This window comes from Penaeus monodon, chromosome 38 (genome assembly GCF_015228065.2).
Source record: "Penaeus monodon isolate SGIC_2016 chromosome 38, NSTDA_Pmon_1, whole genome shotgun sequence".
NCBI lineage: Eukaryota > Metazoa > Arthropoda > Malacostraca > Decapoda > Penaeidae > Penaeus > Penaeus monodon.
Window position 1 is genome coordinate 7549098 of NC_051423.1, and position 22281 is coordinate 7571378.

General features: G+C 33.5%; 1 protein-coding gene across 1 annotated transcript in view; it reads left to right on the forward strand.

Annotated features, from left to right (window-relative positions):
- Window positions 1-5851, forward strand: part of LOC119597156 (protein cramped-like) — a 15580-nt gene extending 9729 nt beyond the window's left edge. The window contains exons 8-15 of the mRNA XM_037946685.1: window positions 1-43; window positions 366-1013; window positions 1133-1330; window positions 1460-2146; window positions 2502-2747; window positions 3320-3472; window positions 3806-5130; window positions 5316-5851. The exon at window positions 1-43 is cut by the window's left edge and continues 71 nt beyond it. Coding sequence (XP_037802613.1) covers window positions 1-43; window positions 366-1013; window positions 1133-1330; window positions 1460-2146; window positions 2502-2747; window positions 3320-3472; window positions 3806-5130; window positions 5316-5352 — 3337 coding nt within the window. The 3' untranslated portion in view covers window positions 5353-5851. The remainder of the gene's footprint in view (window positions 44-365; window positions 1014-1132; window positions 1331-1459; window positions 2147-2501; window positions 2748-3319; window positions 3473-3805; window positions 5131-5315) is intronic.
- The last annotated feature ends 16430 nt before the right edge of the window (window positions 5852-22281 follow it).

The following is a 22281-nucleotide window of genomic DNA, read 5'->3' on the forward strand; positions in this document are numbered from 1 at the left end:
ATTACCTCCCAAGGGTACTGTTATTAAGCCTATCTCAGTGCAGGTTAGTTTGATTATAATGTGTTATTTTCTCTCATGTTATAAGATATCAGATATTGATTTGTCTTTTATTATTTATCAAAAGGTATACTTGCATACATAATTTTTTAGTAGTAGTAGCAGTAGTAATATTAGTGGTAGTAGTTGAAGTTGTTTTTGTTATTAAGAAATATTGGGTTTCATTATTGTCAGTACACAAATTATTCATGATCCTTGATCATTAATTTTATATAACATTGATGTTCCTACTATTACTTTAATTCTAGCAAGAAATCCTTGTTACTAAGTTGTCCCAGCCCACTTTATAAAGGCTTTCCTCATTGCAGCCTGATGTGTTGATGAAGAGCTCAGCAGTGTCCCTCCTCAGCCACGAGGCAAGACTCAGACGGCGTGGAGAGAAAATAGGAAGAAGTAACAAGCGCAAGGAAAGCAAACAACCCCTGAGTAAGGGACCAACTGAAGAGATAATCATCTATGAGATTGCAGGAGAGGGGGAGGGTCCACAGTGTGATGCAGAGGGGCTGGGGGGAGATGCAGAGGGTCCTGGCTGTGATGTCGATGGCCTGGGAGGAGATTTAGAAGACCTGGGAGGGGAAGTGTCCCAAGAAGAACTGGAGGATGGAAGTGACGTGGAGGTGGGGGGGATGAACTCACCAGATGGGGACCAGGAAGAGGCAGTCATACTCTCACCAGATGCTCCAGCAGGTACCACGAAGAGTGCTTGTGGGCCTATGCAGGTGAAGGAGGAGCCTCCAGACTCCCCACTCATGATGTCACATGGCATCATAGACTCCGATATTAAAGTGAAGGAAGAGAATGAAGCAGAGTCAACAGAAGCATTAAGACAGTTGCTTGCTCTAGAGACTGTGGCCAATGCTGGAACACCAGAAAATGATGCGGATGTTGTTTGTGTAGGGGAGAGTACCAGGCTCACAGCAAATGTTGGAGAAGTGCAAAAGAGCTCAGCAAACCAGGTAATATATATGTTCCTCTTTGTAAACACTATTCATTTATCAATGACTTCTCTGATAACCAGTAGTCATAAACTGTCTGGATAATTATTGCAATGCAATTTTTCATTGTTCTCTCAAAGGCAAATTCAACCCGAGGTAATGCCCCTTTGGAAGAGAAAGGATTAGATAGTCCTAGGCAAGATGAAGATGAAAAAGATCAAAAGGGAGATGTCACAGCCACACCTGGTGAGGACACTGAGGCTTGGATGCAGAAAATACAGGGAGGTTGGACTCTCAGCTCTGTGGGAGGAATAACTATCGGGGAATTATATCTGTTGGTAAGAGGATCCCTGTTGAAATCATTATCTGGTTGTAAAAATTGTATAGTAAACTGGTATTTTCTGTTATGTTTTAATCTTGGAAGACAAAGAGTATTTATTTTATGCAACCTTCTTTTCTTGTTTCAGTTTGGGCAGAATAAGAAACTCAACTTGGAATATGATTTTGAGGAGCCAGTGACAGAGAAGCTGGGTGAATCAGATGATTCACAGACAAAATCACAGGAGGATACTCCATCAGGAGGAGCTATAAGTGGAATTGTCAATTGTGATATAACAAGGGCAGCTGCTTTAGCATCTAGTAACCTTCCAGGGGCAGGGATGGGGGCCATGCTCAATATGGAGAGAGAGCAGAGACCAGATGCAACAGGCAAAGAGCCAGCAGACAGCAGTAGAGAAAATCCAAATGATAAAAGTAAAGTGGATGCAGGGGAAGCCAAAAGAGCAGCAGTGGAGAATCTGTCAGGAATGCTGGTGCAGCTATTGTCCATGGCAAGAGTGATCATGGCCAAAAGCCCGACAGAATCCTGCTCCTGTGGACATGTCTGTGGCCGGGGGAGTGGCGGGTTCCGTAGCCCAGCTGCAACAAAGGGACAAGGCCTCCTAGGGCTTGGCCGGAGTCCCAACAGTGGTAGGAGCCCTCGTAGTGGAAGATTAGGATCTACTGGTGGAAACAGCCCCAATATGCGCAGCCCAGGAATGCAGCAAGTGATTGCGGGGCGAAGTCCTCTTGCTGCCAAAACACTCAAGGAACGCAACAAGCCTTCATCTGCCAAAAAGTTGATACCAGATGTAATGGGCTCAGGACTATCAAAGGTAGGACAAATTGGACAATTTTGTACTCGTTAGGGTTGGGAAGATGTTCATGTAAAATAAGTAAAGGGTGGTATTCATTGTTAATAAGGAAAAAGTATTAGTTTTCATAAAAGAAATACATTGTGATGATAATGGGACCAAAGAATGGGTAATGAGTTAGAAAAAAGTTCATGTAGTTAAAATGTACAAAAGTATGTATACAGAAGTAATAAGGTGATTGAAAATAAGAAGTTGAAATGTAAAATCAGAGGTGAAACACCAAGTTGAGATTTCACTAACTGAAAGAAATTCACCTCAGGCAACATATCATCATGACTTCCTAGCAAGGGATTGTAATTACAAATCTTGTCTTTAGGTCGACATAACAAATGGCACCAGTAGCAGCACCAGCAATGGAGTCGAAGTAACATTCTTGCCACCTATTTCATCGGTTGCCATCCCCCCTACAAGCACCACCTCAGGTTCGCAGGATCAGGGGCAGATGGCAGGAGTGCGGGTCGTTGTAGGGACTGGGGGTGATGGGGGAGAGTTCCGAGTACCTGTAGCACCTGCGCCAAGGCAGGTTCACTCTCAGCAGGCCAGCTTCAATGCTCAACTGAATGTAAGTTTCATGGGAGGAATTTTGTCTTGTCTCTTCCTTCATATTCTTTTTCTTATTCTTATTCGTACTCTTCCTGTCCTCCTCCTCTTTCTTTTATTTCTTATTTTTATTTTTGTTATTTATTTCTTTATTATTATTATTTATTTATTATTATTATTTTTTTTTTCAATGCTCAGCTGAATGTAGGTTCTTAGGAAGGAATTTTATCTTATCTCCTCATTCATATTCTTTTTCTTATTCTTATTCCTCCTCTTACTCCTACTCTTCCTGTCCTTCTTCCTCTACTTTCTCCTCCTCCTCTTTTTTTATTTCTTATTTTTGTTTTTTTTATTATTTTTTTATTAATTCCCCCCCCCCCCTATTTCTTCTTTATCTTATTTTGATATGAAAGTTATGGGGAATTGAATAATTTAAATGACTTAGGATATATAGTGAATTGAGATTAATGATGGTGTGAAGAAAAAGAAAGTAGATAATTACTGATTTTTTTGCTATATTTTTTTTTCTTTAATATATATTTTTTAATTTCCTTATTTTAGAGCAAGTTATTGAGATTTTCTATTCCCTTCCAGAAATTTTTACCAAGGTACAACAACAGGCCGGGCAGGAGGGTTGTGCGCAAGAATGTTGTGGTCCAGCGCCAGTTGCCATTGTTACCCAAAGCTGTTGTCCCCCCACCAGGAGTTGTCACTGTCAAGATGCTAACCCCTTCACACCAAGATCAGGTTTGGCTTCATAGTCTATGTTCATTATAATTGATATACTGAGTACTATTTATAGTTATTTTGTAAATGGACATGAACAGAATATCATACTGGAAAAAAATGTATATAATTTCCTTTGGTTGGTGTATTTCTTGATTAATATATATCTAGTTTTCTTGCTAACATTTGAAATTAGATACATAACATAAAGAAAACATCAAAGAAACCTGATTGTTCCAGCAATCTACCAAGTTTATTATACTTTCTTACCATTTTTGCATCATGACTATTAGGGCATCCACCTAAACCAAAATGAAACAGAGAAATTACTTACTCTTATGCTATCTATTTCAGACTAGTAGCAGCTTCATACCTATTACAATTGCTCCAGCACCCAGTGGTATCCCAGTCTCCACAGGCAGCCTCATCTCTTCAAACCTGCAGCCTAAAGTGTCACCTTCATTGTCATCACCTACACAGCCAATAAGACATCAGCTGTTGCAGCCAGTGCAGACATCTTTGATTAATAATAAACCCCCTTCACCAGTGCAGCTACCAGCACTGACGCCTAGGCTTCCAACAGCATTACCTTCAAGTACTCCCTGTGCATTAGGCAATGCTATATCTGTCAATGTATCAGGTCAACCATTGTTGACAGTAGAAATGCCTACCTCTGCAAGTGGAGCTCCAGTCACTGTGGACACACCCAGTAATTCTGCAGGAAGGGTTGAAGCTCTTACATCTACATCAAGGGTTGATAACACACTCAGTACTACAGTAAATACATTAACTAATGCTTCCCCTGTAAATGGGCTGCTTAACACTATAGTATCACAAGCACTGAGTGAACTACCAGATTTGAGCACACCACCAGGGACACCACAGCCCTCTCACACGAACAAATCCCCCAATACTGGTGGCCATTCTACTGTAACCACAGTAGCTTCATGTCCACGAATTCCATCACCTTCACTATTCAATTCTTCACTCTCACTTGATTCATTACCAAGCCTAAGTGGTGGAATAATGACCAATTTACCCCTAGTCAGTAATTCATCATCATCTATATCACCTTCATTGTCATCAAATGTACTAACACAGAGCATTTCATCCTCATTATCACCCATTACAAAATTACTCACCACTGCCAGTACAAGCCATCTTGAGCTTTCACCCCCTCCTTCACAAACCAATAGCTTTGCCTCCTTACTCAACACACCCACACCACATTCAGCTAGCAATGCCCCCCCCATTCAGGTTCACAATGTGTCACCTACACCGCCCTCCCTTTCCGCTCTTCTATCTGCCTCGTCACCTCCAGACATGAGCAGAAGCTTTGCATCTCTCCTCTCACCACATCACGAAAACGCATCAGCAGTGACCGTGCCAGAGCTCCATATTCCTGAAGGTGTTGTCAATTTGCCTCTCCTAGATATTTCCCTTGGTGGAACTGTCACACTGGAAGACCAGGCACCAAGTCTTCTTGGGGAAAGTACTACTGTGACACTAGGTGCAGAGATGCCTCCAGTATCCACTGTATCCACTGTCACCTCCACATATGTAAGGCTTACAACTTCTACTTCATCTATGAGTGGCGTTAACAGTCTCCAGGAGACCAGTAGTGACAAACTACTTGATATTACCTTAGGAATCTCCAACTCTAACTCCAGCTTTTTCAAGTAAGTATTAAAAATTTGGTTTGTTATTTTTTAATCTCCAATTATCCATTTATATTTACCCACAGTATTAAAGTCCAAATAATTTAGTTTTTTCTATAATTGAAAGACAGTTGACATAATTCAACTTTTAGAAAGCAAGTGTTATTATGTTAACCAATCTTCCTTTTTTTCCCATCTTTTTCCAGGCTTGCTTGCTGCTGCAACTCAGCCCCGTTCTCTTGATTCTGCTCTCCTGGGTACACCATCTCTAGTAAGTGACAGTTGCGGGATTGCTACTGAAAACAATGGTGATGGTGGCAACGTTGTTGAAGGGATCTCTGCAGTGGATATATCGGGTTTTCCGGCCTTGTCCACGACACCTCCCTCCCCACCCTCGTCACCCTCACGTCTTCTGCAGCAGTCTGATAACCAGTGGCTTAACAATGAGGTCAATGATTTCTCCCTTTTCCAGCCTGCTTAAAATTTTTTGAGCCCCCCCGTCGGGGGTTCTCACTCGGGGATCATCACAGCCTGCTTCCTCGGGCCCCATGTTGCCGAATCTCATATCTGTGTACAATGAAAATAGTGTAGACTTTACAGCAAAGTTTGCAGAGTTGAAAGCTCAAGCATCAGAAGTCTACAAACAGTAATTTATTTTCCTAAAGTCTCAAATGGTAAAAGATTTTGAACCTGATCTTTTTGTAAATCTTTTTGTACAAATACATTAAACTTGAAAAAAGTGCATAAACCCTAGTTACTTTTCTTCACTACATAATGAGCATTGCACAATTTATATAATCGATGCATAATTTTGTTATTTGTAGAGACGTGTGATTACAAATTTGCTGAGATAGTACATATCATATCACTCCAGTCTCTTAAGCACTGAAAGGGGTTTGTTGGCCAACTTGCATAAATATTTTGCTGTCGTGATTATATTTGTGTAAATAATTTTTTTTTTTTTATTAACATATGGCCAGACAAGCTAGACAAATCCATATTGCATACTTAGATTGATGATAGGTGCTAGGAAAGGATTGAAGACCAAGTAATGAAAGTAAATGAAGGAAGTTGCGTATGTCAACATGAGTTCTCCTATTCTTGATCAAAACAGTATTATGGTTTTAAGTATTAAATTAATTAGTATTTGACAGCAAGGCATAAATGTGGAGAAACACAACAAAATGCATCTGCTTGATTGTATACTTTATATTCAATCTGAAGAAACACAAGTAGCGTATTGAGTAAATTATCTTGCTCCTCCAAAGTTCATTTGAGGATCCAAGTGTTCTAATTGTAATTAAAATCCACTAAGCCATTTCCGCAGCATAAGTGGTTAATATGGCACATAATTTTAGATAACCCATTTTCCACAGTATCAAAAGTATTAAGAATTGGGTGCTCTCTCATGAATACACTGCTATTTATGAAGCTTTACATGTAAGTCTTGGTCAAGGCACCTTCCCTTTTTACTTTAGCCCTTTAACTTTGCTGAAACCCGGAAATCCTGGGTTCTTAGGTTTTAAACTAAGAGATGTAAGAGAAAATAACATTTAGTACAAGAGTTAACATAGGTTCCTAGTGTAAAATGTTGTGTAGCTTGTCATAAGTAATAGTCTGTGCTGTATGACAAGTTTATAGTGCCTGATGCTAACATTCAGCAGAAACGAGTGCAAGAGTTGGTGATTGAATGACAGTGTTGACATTATTGCAGTAGGCAGAACTCAAGTGCTTCAAGATCTTGGCTGTAGTACTTCTAGGATTTCATCTTCATATTATTTCTTTCTGTGTCACCAAAAAGAGTAAATTACAATTTTGATATGATTGCCAGCTTTGTCAGATAGTTGCAAACTGAACAAGACTCATTGGTGCTGTTACTGATTTAGTCATCTTTTATTCAGTGTTGTGGTCTATAACATACTGGTTGTTTTCTTTATTATTTCAAAAATTAAAAAACTCCCTGAGGTGCAAAGACACTTTAAATGTAAACAAGCTTTAGTTTTTTAACTTCTCCATCCCCCTTCCAATATAAGGCGGGGAAATTTCCCAGTCTTTCTTTTTTACAAAACCTGTACTCAGAAAAATTTTTGCTTGTTTCCATAGGAATATTCAAATTTCATATGTTAATCACCATTTGCTGCAACCATCATTCACATTTAAAGCATGGAAAATTTGATTTTTTTTAGTTTTTATTTTTTTTTAATTTTTTATTTTTTATTATAATTTTTTTTAATTATAAAGTAAATAATTTTATACTAAATAAAATTTTTTTTCTGCTTGGGTTGGAATCTTTATTTGTTTGATTCATTTTAAAGGTGCCTTTTTTAGAATTAGCCTTTATTACAGGACAGACTTTTTCCCACTATTGTGGTCTTTTTTAAGGTTGAATATTTTAAAACCATTATCCACATCTATTATCTTGTGTTTTCAAAAATTTTTTTTAAATTTGGCAAAAAGAAAATTATTCTCCTACTCCAAAAGCATTCATTATAAAAATGCATAATCTAAGGGTATCCTTGACCATATTTAAAAAAGTACTACAAGATAAATTTTTTGTTTGACATGTAGATACTGTTGTTCTTTTAATTAAAAAAGAATTCATATTACATACAAAAGGTGCAAAAAGAGAAAACTAAAAAATGCTAAAGGGGAGAGGGGTTTTTTATAAAGTTAAAATGAAGAAAAAGGCCCGTTTTTAATGTACAAGGAAAAGAGAGAGTAAAAAAATACAACTGTAGAATAAAAAGTTGTTACCCTTTAGAAAAATCAACAATGTTCAAAATTTGGTTAGAAAATCTGTGAGTATTGACATAGTACCTGGTTTCCAATATTAAAAAAAAGAAAAAAGAAAAAAAGTTATTTATTCATTCTAGAAAGTAAGTAATATCTCTAATCATTTACTCTAATTAGAAAGTTTTTAAATTTAAAATTTTGGATTTTTTTACTTCGAAATTTTTATTTGATTTTAAAAAACGGGGTTTAGGATAATGAAGAAACACTCTTTTGAAATGAAATATGATTTTTTTAATCAGGAACAATTGCTAATTTTGTTTTTAAAAGTTAAGGAATTTAGCTTTATTTTTCCTTCTAACTCTCTATAGGAAAGGGTTACAAATGAACCCAAAATGCTATTTTTTTATGGCAGGTACATAAAAACCAAACCTAGAAAAAAATTCATTGGGGAAAGCTTGAAAAAATAAAAGATTATTTTTCTACTTTTAAACAGTGGTAAAAAAAAAAAATGATTGATGTGTGTATCTCATTTGATTTTTTTTGTTTGCATTTATCATTTCTCTTGCTATTTTTAAAGGTAATTTTGCTGTGACCCAAAGTTCTTTCAGTTAAAAATAAGAGGAATTAACTTAAAAAAGAATTATCATTTTATTTTTTACGACCATTAAAATGTAAGGGGCTTGTTATTTTTTTAAAAAGATTATGAAAAATGCTTTTTTAATAGTCCTTTGAAAAAGGTAGATAAAAGGGGTAAAAAGGTTATGTTCTTATATGTAATAACAAAATTTCTAGCAGCTTGTAGCATCACAAAATGGAAATTTTTTAAATATTAAATGTATAATTTATTGACACCAAAGAAAAATCGGGGGCTGCTAAGTAGAAAGAATAATGAAATTTTAGATATAAGCAGTAGATTTGAAAGTAAGTAATATATGTGCCTTGAAAAATACCAATTTGGACACTCATAAATAAAATCATATTTTTGGGGAAAGAAAACTTTTTTATTAGAATTTTTGTCCAAAAAATGAAGTGAAAACCCTTTTAATAAATTTGGATTTCAATTATGCTTTAAGAATTAAAATCTATAGTATGAAATCCTCTTTTTACCAAATTTCAATCCCCTTGGATTTTTCTTAGGTAAAAATGAAAAAGTTGAAATGGGGGGGGCTTTTTTTTTATGTTTTTTTTGTGCTGTAATGATTGACATAAACTTTAAAAAGAAAGTGCATTAATGTCTTCTCTTTTTTAAAAAATATTCACTATTTTTTACAAACATTTCCAATGTTTTTTGTCCCCCTGAGCAGAACTATAATGTACATCTAATTATATTATTGAATTCTTTTTTCATAAAGTTACTGTACACTATACATATACGGGACTTTGATTCTAAAACATTTTCAAATATGTTACCTTTTTTAAAAACAGGAGTTACATAGTTAAATAATCCCCCCCGAAAGAAAAACATTTCATATATCAAAATAGGAATAAAGAAAAAAAAGAAAGTAATTTTTTTTCCATCCCTCATTACCTAAAAATAAAAATAAAGGAAAATCTCTCAAAAAAACAGGGGTTAAAAAGAAGAAAAAAGAAAAAAAAAAATACTTGCATTTGTAAATTAAATGTGTTTTTTTCTAAAAAATCAAAAGCTCAGCTACCGCAAAAAAAAATGAAAATATCCCTGAAAAAACCTTTTTCAGTCTTTTACTTTGTAGTCAAAAAAAACTTTTTGTTTTACAGTAGAAAATTCCTAGACTATATCATCTTCTTATGTTTCCCAATTTAGTTATGAAAACAAAATAAAAATATGTATAATTTAAAGTATTATTTTCCCTAAATGTTTAAACAGTACGCTACATATAGATTAAAATAGAAATTCTTAAAGGGGGTGTTACGTTTTCAACGGGCCACACGTTAACTTGCAACCATGTGTTAATACCCAATTCCGGCTTTTATGCTATTTTAAAAAATGCAGTACCAAACTACACAAAGCAGTTTTCAGATCTAGTAATGGAAAAGTCCTTAAACATAATAAAAAAAAAAATCAAAAATCTACACCAAGCCATTTGATTTAAAAGTAAAATTTGAATGAAAATGCAATAGCGAATTCAATTCTAAATTATTTATCTTATTAATAAATCCTTTTTAAAACATATTTCATTCCCATATTTAAATTAATTTCTGCTAAAAGGAAATTAATGGTATTTTTTATGTACTAATTAATTACTAAGCAAAAAAACTGGGCACTTAAACATCTTTTTTTTAAGAAAAATATTTCCCCAACATATTTATATATCCTCTATTGCAGATGTTTTTCAGATGGTCAGCTGAAATGGAAAAAGGTAAAAATTTTTTTTAAAAAACTTTTGTTTTTCTGGAATTAATTTTGGGTTTCCCCCTTTTAAATGTTTGAGGCCATTATAGGGTCACAATAAATTTCCTTTTAATCCGGGAAAAACTGAAAAAGGGAGTAATTCATGATCTCATGGCTAAATTTAAAGAAATTTAAATTTTTTCAAAATAGGATTCTAAATAGATAGGGAAAAAAAATTTTTTTGGCAGGAAAAAATAACATTACCTCACTGCTACATGCATTTTTTATACATTCATTTTATACCCCTTCACACGCATACCCCACAATTTACACAATCACAAGCATGTTCCCCAACACCACATGCCATCACAACACACATGACTTTGCACACACACAATGCACATGGCCACACACCACACACACCACACCAACACACACACACCACCACACACACACACACACACACACACCTCCAAATTTTGTGCATTATAGGGGGCGCTTATCTTAAACAGACCCCTTTAGGTCCCCAGAGACACAAACCTATAACTAAAAATTTTTAACCTGAACGTCTTCCCCGGGAACAGCCATAACAATAATATAAATTACGCATAGAAAACCTGACCGGAGTTATGGGGTCTTTTGGCAGCTGGGGTTAAACCGATTTTTTTTTTGCGTTCTGTGGTCAAAGTATTTGATGATCTTTTTTTTTTTTTCTTTTGGGCCATCGGAAGAGAATATATAAAAAAGGGAAAAACATTCTGTCCCCTTTATCTATAAGTGATAAATGTTAAAAATAAAAATTTGGGAGATGTAAAAAAAAGATAGTCTGACTAACCTTGTTAACATAAATGTATTAAACCTGATGCCTCATAGAAAAAAAAAAGAAGACAGAGCCATATTCATTCACATCATGTAAACCCAAATTGTATTTACATATTTTTAAAAAAAAGAGTGTGGTGTGTGTTTTTACCCTGCATAATCTACATATACTGATATAAAAAGTCAAAACTTTGTACATTACTGATGGCTTACCCACAAAATCTCATGCATTGCTATACCAGAACACTGCAAGCAGAGCAACCTTACTGCATGTTGTATGGATGTTCAATTAACATGTGAAATACATAAATTTCATAGAAAACAATAATAAAAGAGTTAAAGAGTCACTAAATTCTTTATACAAGGAAACCCTTACTTGTAAATCTAAATTTTATTAATTTCCATTTTCCCCTGTTTAAAGCTACTTTAAAATTTAATTTTTTTTAAAGCAGAGCTGAAAAATGTTTTAACAGGCTCTGAATCACTAAATTTTTAAACAATTGCAGCGTTTATAAAAGAGGCTTAAGTTCCTAAAATCTTTTAAAAAAAACCCGGGTTTGGGAAAATTTTTTTTTAAAAAAAACGCAAGCTTAGGGGTATTAATTTGGATAAAAATTCTCAAATTTTAAAAAAAAAAATATTAACCAAAACTTCATACCCTCATAAAATTAAACATTTCAAGAATTTTAGTTTATTTTCATATCAAAAATACAATTATTAAAAATTCCCCTAAACTTTTCTTTAAATATTTTAAAGAAATCTCCTTTTTAAACTCAAACCCAATTAAAAGACAGACAAAAAATCCCTATAAAAATCCATCTAAAAGATAAACAAAAATTTCCATCATAATGAAGAAACTTTAATCCCGGATAGAAGACCAATACTGTAAAAATTGTAGATCGCTTTCAAAAGCCAAATTAAATTTTCTTCTCCAGTTTCTTAGTTGCAAAGGCCCGTAAATTAAACAGCATTACATATTTTAACCCAAATGATCCAAAACTTTTCATATTGGGAGAATTTTGCCATTTCATCTTTATTATCAATTATTTTTTAAAATTCTCTCCATTAAAAAACCCTGGTAAAAGTGTTCTCACGTTTTTTGTAATTCAAAAACCTCTCGCTTTTTTCGGGTGCCCTTCCGGAGCCCCAGCATGCAAAAACGCTCACACAAGTACGGACAAGAAAGTCCTTGTATAACAATTAACCATGGATCAGGGAATTCAGCAATTCCTTTTTTTTGGCCCCCTTGAAAGGAAATACAGGAAAGAATGGCTCTCACTCACAAGACTATTCTAGTATTGTAATATATTGTAATTAGAAAATTTCAAAATTTTCCCAAAACTGCTAAAACCCCACACAAGCTCCCCCAGTGATATGGGAGAAAGTGCTTAATTAATAAAAGGGAGTTTTATGGAAAAAAATAAGGTAACAGCTGTAAATTGAGATTTAGGCTGCTATTTCATTTGGTTTTTAATTGATCAGACTGTTTTCTCATTTAAAACTGAGAGGAAGTATATTAAAAGTTGTTCTTGTACTTCAAGATTATAATATACACACTTTTTAAATTATCTTTTTTATTTAATTTTTTTACATATTATATTTATATATTATTTAATATATAATATTATATATATATATATATTTTAATATAAATATATATATATATAATTATATATATATATATAGTATTATTAAAATTATATATATATTATATTTATATAATATATATGTATTATATAATATTTATATATATATATTTTTAAATATATTATTATATTATATATATTATATATATATATATTTACACACACACACACACACCAACCACACACAAACACACCACACACACACACACCCAAAAACCCCACACACACACAACAACACATATATATATATAAATATATATATATATATTATTTTAATATATATATTTTAATAAAATAAAATATATAATATGTATGTGATGTAATGTAGATGTAGAGTAATGTAGATGTAGATGTGATTTAGTGTAGATGAGTATGTATGTATGATGTCATAATATATTTTAATTATAAGATATTATATATAATTATATATAAAATATTTATTATATATGTCTGTGTATTATATGTATGTTGGTTTGGTGTGTGTGTGTGTGTGTGTGTGTGTGTGTGTGTGTGTGTGTATGTGTTTGTTGTTTGTGGTGTGTGTGTGTTGTTGTTGTGTGGTGTGTGTGGGGTTGTGTGTGGGTGGTGTGTGTTGTGTTTGTGTGTGTGGGTGGCTATATATAAAACACTAACAAACTGGTGTGTATAATAATAAAAATATATATATATATAAAAAGATATTTATTATATATTATATAAAAAATATATATTAATATATTAAAAATATATATATATAATATATATATAAATAATATATATATATATATATATATATAATATTAATATTATATATATAATATATAATATTATTATTAATATATAAAATTTTATATATATTTTAAAAATTTTATACATATAAAAATTTTTTAAAACCAGGGCCCTTTCTCTTATTTGAATCTGAAAATTGAAGGTTTTTCCGGGGGCCCCAAAAATCTTTTTCAACTAATTTTAAAAAAAATATACACCCAGTTTTTAAGGTATAAAATAAACATAAAAAAGGATAACCCCAAACCTAACCATACTACACGCCAGTACTTTAATAGTTGGGCAAATTGAAAACTCATGCAATTTAGAAGGAAAATGCTTTCCAAAATTAGGCTATCATATCCAACGGACCCCTAACTTTAAAAGTATAAGTATACATATTTTTATGTCCAAAGGCCCAAAGTAAAATGCCCCGAGCGTGCTGTAAACATAGGGCTTACCTCCCTTATAACTGAAGATACAGTGCGAGTTTGATAAATACGAAATATATAAAAAAAAACTCGCATCTTTTGCATCTTTCTCAGGTATATAGATCCAAAAAAGGGTAGAATTCAGTTTTGTATATATAAATTTTTTTAAAATCAACTTATTTAGGCTATTTCATAAAATGAAACAATTTGAATTTATAAAAAAAAAAAAAATAATAAAAATAAAATAAAATAAAAATAAAACACAAAATAGTTACAATAACAGCTTTTTATTTTTACCAGTTTAAAATGTGACCTCGCTCCAATGTTGACAAAAAAAACAATAAAACCTCGGTACCAGTGTGTAACATAAAATAATGATTTTTTGCATTTTGTATCTTTTCTTTTAAAAAATCATTTTTTTCAATGTTTTCCAGGAAAATCAGGGGGCAGAAGGACCCTGTATTATATTTATATAATTATATAAATTATAAAATTTTATATAATATTATTATATATATATATATAATATATATATATATATATACATAATACTATATACATATACCACACTATTTATTTTTTTATTTTATATGTACTTTCTATTATATATTATACATATTACATACATATACATATATATTATATATTATATATATTATATTATATATTTTATATTTATATTATATTACATTATATACAAATATACTATAATATATATATATTTATATTTATATATAATATACATTAATAACTTAATATCATTTATACATATCTTATCTAATCATATCTATATCTTTTCTATATATATAACATAAATATATATATTATAAATATAATATACTATTATATAATTTATATAATATTATATATTTATATTTTATTATATTATCCCATCTAAAAATCTATTACATACTTTTACATATTATTAATACTATATCTATCTATCTTCTACTATCTATATATATATATTATATATATAAAATAATATATTATATTAAACACATTACATACTATAATATACTATACATGTTGTGTGGTGTGTGGTGGTGTGGGGGTTTGTGTTGTGTGTGGGTGTTGTGTGTGTGTGTGTGTGTGTGTGTGTGTGTGTGTGTTTTGTGGGGTGTGGTTGTGGGGGTTGTGGGTGTGTTGTTGGTGTTTTTTGGGTGTGCTATTTTAATATATTTATATATATATAATAATATATAAAATATTATTTTAAAATATTTTATACACACACACACACTATTATGAAATTGTATGTTATAATATATATATATATATATATATATATATATATAATTATATATAAAATTTAATTTATAAAGAGAGAGAGAGAGAAGAGAGAGAGAGAGAGAGGAAGAGAGGGGAGAAGAGGAGAGAGAGAGAGAAGAGAGAGAGAGAGAGAGAGGAGAGAAGGAAAATATTATCTTACATAATTCTACACAATTTAATTTCTCCCACAATGAATTGTACTTAAAAATTTGTTCTGTATTTTTTTATATAATTTTGCTAATATATAAATATAAACATTTTATGTGACATATTTTGCTAAAAAACAAAAAAAAAATATTCTGATACGATAAACATAAAATAAAAATACTTTTTTCTAAAAAATCAAAACCAAAAATTTCCTTACAAAATGTACACTTTAATCATTTTATCATTTTTTTTTTTTTCTTTTTTTTTTTTTGTATCTGTATAAAAAATAATGCTAAAACTATAAAAGAGATAAAGAACTAAATTCTGATTCATTCATTTTTTTTTTTTAAATTTTATTTCTTTTATAAATATCTTAAAGTTAGCTTATGAATTTTTTAATAATAAGATTTCTTTTTTTCTCATTTATCTAAAAAAATTTAACATCTCTTCTCACAAAAAAATTTTATCCTTGTATTATTAAAACCAACTGGTTTTTTTAGAGCATGCTCTCTCATTACCACAAATTAAACAATTGAATTATTTTTCCGTAACTGAAAAAATCTACAAAGGCTATAATCCCCTGCTATATTCTACATCTATAAAATTTGGGAAATCTTCCTTAGTTTCTTACACAATGGAAAAAAAAAATCAAAAACCTCCATGATACCAAAACGTCTATATATTATGTGTTTACACTTACAGTGTTGGCTATTAATGTGAAAAAATTTACTAAAACATCAACATACAAGATATCATATATTGTGTATACTGTGAACCTACCGTAGGCCTACTGTGGTTTTTCAAACCAAGGGTTTGATAACATTGGTTTATCTTACTGTAAAAACTGTTCTTTTAATAAAGAGAACCCTTGGAAAAATCTATTTTCCCAAAAGTGCTTCTGTCAAACGGGGTAAGTATATCCTTTTATAAACTTTCATGTCAAGTGTCCTTTTACATATGAATCTTACTTTGAATTTGATTTAAATGTTTTTAAAAAGAATGCTAAAAATTTTCACTATTCATAAAACGTTTTGGTTTAATTTCTTTGGTTTCGTAAATGTATAATTTTTTCATATTGTGAAACATGCTGCTGCATGATAATAGGTTTTAAAAAGTTAGATCTTTTCAAAATAAATAGATCTTAGCTAAAATTACTCCATCTGAGAAAATTTCAAGAAAGTAACTTTGAGTTGCAAAAGACGCTTATAAAAAAACTTTTTTATCGGAAGTAAAAGTGACGTAGGATTTTTTGTGTTATTACAGGTTTTCGCTTCACACTTTTACATTATTTAGGGATCTGCTTTACTTGCTATTCAAAGGCTATTTGCACCAGTTGATAAACCAAAAAATAAATAGGATCAAAAGAAAGAAAATTAAAATGAAGTTCCTGAAAAGGTTCTCACTCTTTCCTCTCCATTGCAAATTAACTATATCTGTACCATTTTTGCATTTTTATTTACATGTACTTTGGCTGCTGCCCAAAGTGTGGTAATGCATTATCAATAAATTTAGAAAAAACTATCAAGGTTTAAGATCATGTGGTTATCAAAAGAGGGATTAAAAATATCCACTATGGCATATAAAACTGATGCCCTTTTTTGAAATTCTTTTTATTTTTTTTAGACTTCAGATAAAAAAAATTTTCTTTGACTTAAGAGAAAGTCTATCAAGAAAAAAAAGACGGGGTTCTCAAAATTTAAAAAGAAAATATGTACTTATATATTTTGTTTTTTCCATTAACAATATTTATTTTCTTATCCCTGCGGGTATCAGATCACAGATCTTTTAATATTCTTATTTTCAGACCAACCAAATGAAAAATATAATTTTTAAATTAAAACTCGTTTAAAAGAAAATGCTTTTCGGGAAGTTTTTTGATTTTTTTGAGTTGATGATGAATATCACGAACACATATTTTTCAAGGGGAAAAATAGAGCAAAAATTTGGTTTGCTCAGCTTAATAAAGTACTGGACGGTTTTGCCTAAAGTATTTTCACTCACTGATATTGTATTTAAAATGAAAAGTTCCTCACTTTTTGACAAAGCCCCTTTAAAGGGGAGTTAAAATTTGAGAGGTTTATAAAACATTTTTGGGTTTGTGGGGTAGGAAAATCTAAAAATTTTTGAAAACTATAATTGACACTCCAGTATTACTTGTTTTTTAATACTGGATAAAAATTTGGGACACATTCACTTATAAAGGGTCTTTGATGTTGGGGGGAGGGGCAGGGGGGTTTGCGGGTATTCTATTGAAAGTGCAAGTTTTTAGGGTATATTTGTACATTTATTATTTTCCTGTAAGGTACATTGCTCTGACAGGCATTAGTCCATAAAACATTACCATACATTTTGAACATTCGTATAAGGGGAAAGAGTTCAGATAACTAAAACCAACATGATTTACATTATTAACCACGCTCTCATCCTTCATAAAAATGGTGGAAATTTTTGATATACACATAAATTTTCCCCAATCTTCCAGTCTAAAAAAGAAGAAAAAAAAAAAGGTAAAATTTTCACTATTTTTAAAAAAAAATCCCCCAAGAAGTACTGTGGGTAAAAACTTAAAATCTCCCTTTAAACTTAAAATTTATACTGAATCAAATAAATTAAACTCAGATTAAAAAAAATAAAACCAAATTCAGTGCCCTGATGGACAAGATCACCATCTCCACCTGGCCTTCACTGTACCTGCAATGTCGGGGTGACCAGCACCGAATGGGCTGGGGACGCGGGCCCCGGTTGCGGGCCTCTCCCACAGCCGGTTTCCCTGACAACCCGTCTCCGCGAAAGGAGGAAAAAAGGCCCCTCCTGACCCTTTTTTTTCGATCCCCCTTTCTGATGAACAGGAGACAAGGAGGAAACGGACTTCTGGGCAGATGTCTTGGGCTTTTTTTTGGTGTTTTTTTGCCCCACAGGGGCCCCAAAGGGAAAGGACAGGCCCTAGTCAAACTTTCTCGTGGGGCATTTTTTAGGGGGTTTGGCCGGGGGAGAGGCAAGCTGTAGACCCAATAGTACCTGAAAAATGAAAAAAATTTAGTACTCTATTTTTTGAAAAAGTACAATGACTATAATATCACATTCAACAAATTCTAGGTAAAATGTTTAAAAGCAAAAAAAGCAAATTACTTTTTTTACTTTTGTTTTCCCTTTATACAAAAAAAATTGGGTTAAAAGCATTTCTAAATTTAAATTTTCCACACAAACCGACAACCACCCCAAATATGCTCTCAAATGTAATATTTTTTCTTGTAAAAAAAGAAACATCAGGGTATTATCACAACAAAATCTCCCCCCCCCTTTCTTCCTGATTTTTTTTTTCCCCTCAAAAAATGACAAGGGTGATAGTTTTTTTCCTCTTTTTTTTTTTTGTTTTACTCTTCTTTATTTCTAACTCCAAAAACTGTAATTTAATTACAAAGACCACTAAAGAAACTATCCCCTGCACTTGCTTTGAGATGTAAAAACCAAAAGAATAAGACGCAAAAAGGGAAAGTTTAATTTATTCTAAAAATGAAAACATTCATACATAATTTTTGTTGTAAATACCACACACCAAAAAAAAAAATCATAACTTCTTATTTAAGAGAATGACTTAAGGTTAATGGTTAAAAAGAAATTAAATATGCTGAACCCCAAAGTAAATTGAAATTCATATAGGAAAATAGAATAAAAAATGTAGAGGGAGGGGAGACTCACGGGTGGATGGGGGTGGGGCTTTTTTTTTTTGGGGGGAGGGGGGGGTCCAATTGGATTTTTTTTTAATATCCTCAGGGTTTTCTAAAAAGGATTTTTTTGGGGGAGGGTCTGAGAAAAAAGGTCTTATGAGAGCAGAGGAAGAGGTAGAGTGAAGAAAATGCGTAGGAAATATGGGGAGGAATTTTATATTGCCTGGGGGAGGGTAAATGAAAAGGAGGGGGGGTAATATCGGGGAAGTGGTAGAGTGTCGGGGGTTTAGAATGGCAAAAAAATTTGACGGGAGAAGAAGGGGGCAAAAAATGGAGTTAAAGAGTAGGAAAAAAGGGGAAGCAAAATAAAGGACACACAGGAGTAGAAAAAGAGTAAATCCTCTTGGGCATGCTTCCTTCGGCTTCCCTTTTAAAGTGGGCCAAGTTTGAATTGGGGGACTTTTCCCCCGATTCATACCTTAGGTGGGAAATCCCTATAAAAATTTTTGGGGAGCCCCCAACTCACCGAGAATAATGGTAGGACAGTTTAGTGATCATGGCAAGTGACATATTTTACAGGGTGCCTAAATGCCAGAATTTCAAAACATTGTATGGGGTGATATGATCAACAGGGCAGGACCCCCCACCAATAAAAAACTGCAATGGGGTCGGGCTAGGGAAGACTCTTGCCAATACGGGTGAAGCTTTCAGCGTCTTTGGGTGAGTAGTTTAGCCTGTACTGACAGTGCATCTAGTCAATGGGGCGGCAAGCAATTTTTTTTTTACAGTCTGACAATCCTTGTCATCGATAAGGCATTCCGCGGGGGGAATGAAGCATTTTGTAAAAGTTTTAAGGAAGGGTGGGCTATCAGGAACAGATATCCCAGTGTGGTCAGTCAGGGTAGAAAATACACGACCTTTGGGATAGATGAAACTTTGAAAAGGGTTTTCAGAAGGCTGCAAAGAAAAACTTGCCTACTTGATTTTTGGAAACAATTTTGGGAAGGGGGTACTGTTAGGTATTTTGAGAAAGGGATACGGGGGAAAACAAAAAAATTAAACCCACTTAAAAAAGTACTTAAAAGATAAAAGAGGTAAAAGTAGTTAAAGGCGGGACAGGGGAAAGGGATGGTGTTATGAGGAGAGGGGAAAAAATTTGGATAAGAGTATATAAGAAGGGAGGGAATTCACTGAAAATGAAGAAGCTGTGGAGGATGGGGAAAGAGGAAGGGGAAAAGGGACACCATCCCATGTTTCCCTGAGGCATTCAGGCTGCCCCAAAAGCCAGCCTTTTTTCTTTCAACATGGTCTCAATTAAGGAAGTGGACGGAAAAGGTGTGGGAGAAAGAAGGAAAGGTTTAAAATAAATGTGCTCAAAGATCATAGGCACTGTGGAAGTTTGTGGCAAAGGGGGAAATGAGTTAATAATCAAAATAAGATATGTTAGTGTCAAAGTTTGTAGAATCTGTAGCTAGAATATTAGTAAAAGGGGATATTAGGGGAGCAAAGGATACAGGGGGGGATACAGGGGGGAAGTGGTAAAATTGGGGGTTATTGGAATTAAAGGGAAAAAGGAATTTGACTGGGGAAGAGAGGTAGTAGAGTTGGTTGGTTGGGTAGGATAGGGGGGAGATGCGAAACTTTTTGAGAACTGGGGGGGGAGCAGAGAAAAGAAAAATTTCAAATAAGGGGAAAGAAAAAAATTTGTCAGCATGCTTCTTGCAAAAAGGGCCCTCACTAGAGGGGCCAGTTTGAATCTGAGAATGCTACCTCTGATTGAGTTGTAGGCGGGGCACTCTATAAAAAACATTATGGGAAGCCACCAAAATTTAAAGAACATAGCATGACTGGCAAGCAATTTGAACCTCATGATGGTGGGCACACAGAGGGACCCAAATTGGGAGACACAGAACATTTCCCGGTACAAGTATCAAGGGGGAGTGACATTGGGCGGGAAATGGGTATAAGAGTGGGGCTCAGGGTAGATAGTGCATGTGCTTGGGACTCAGATGGAACTGTGACAAGGCGTGAACAATCGGAATGTTGGAAGAAAAGGGTATTGTCAGAATATGGGGCTGTAGGGGAATCACAAAGAATTGATCCCACTTGGCTGTGCCAGGAAGGGTAAACAAAAGTTGTGCAGAGGTGGAAGTAGTAGAAGGGATGCAATAGGGAGGAAGATGGGGGGGTATGGAGGTAATACTGTTGGGAGGGGAAAATAAGGATGAAGGTTGTAAAAAGGGGGGGGGGGATAGAAAAATGAGAAGACGTACAGTAGATGTTGGGGGGGGAAAGGGTGTATTCAGAAGGGTAAGTAATGACCTGGGTGGATTAGTCAAAATGGATAGAGTTGATAGCAACCATTAAGAGGGGGTGTTATATCACAGAGCCGGGGTTGGGAAAAAAATAAATCAAATTCAGTTTTCAGTTGAAAAAAGGGGCAAGCCTTAATGCCCCTAAAAAGGGAAAAAACAATTCATTTTTGGCCAGGTGAGCCTGAAAAAAGGGGGGGGAAAACGTCTGCCTCAGGTCTCCTTGGGGGGTAAGGGCTAACAAAAAACCAAAGGGGAATCCCAGCCCATGGCTCCTGGGGCCTTTTCAAATGACAAAAAGCCCCCTTTACCTTTCAAACAGCTCTCCACTTTGGAAGTAAAACAAAAGGGGATGATGAAGAAGAAAAAAAGGGAAGGAGAAGAAAACCCCAACAAAATTAGTTGAGGTGAGGGCTGAGGTCCAAGGTAGGGGTGATCCTCTACACTGGGCCCAAGTCTTTGTTTCCTAAGCCCCCCCCCCCCACCCCACGACAACAACGAGCAATGGATTTGGGGAATGGAGAGAGAAGGAAAAGGAAAAAGGGGGGGAAAGAAAAGACTGAAAAATTTGGTTGGGGTCAATGTTGAGGCCAAAAGGTAGGGGGATCCCAAAATTGAGTTCATCCCCACCTCCTAACCCCCCCACAACCGGGGTCTTTTTGTTTTTTTATCCACTTTTATTACATCTGTAAAATTCTTTTTCCAGTTTCAAAAATTTCAGTGAAAAAATATATTCCCAAAATAATTTGGCCCCAATTTCCCAATAATATGGTAGTAAAAAAAAAAAGTAGAAGTAACAAACGATGAGGGACAGATATCAAAAAAAAACTTTGGGAGGGCACTAACTTATCTAAAATAAGACATATTATAACTGGAATATTCTAGAGACTAACATGGACAGATTTTCTTAAAAAGAAATATGAATGAATGTGGATTTATTCACAAGGCAAGACCAGTTACTCACATTTCCATTTCTTTTAACATATTTCTCACACAAATTATAAAAATGAAACCTCTTACCCTCATTCATATTTTTTTCAATAATTACCACAGTATATTCTGCTCAGATAAAAAGAAATACTTGGATGG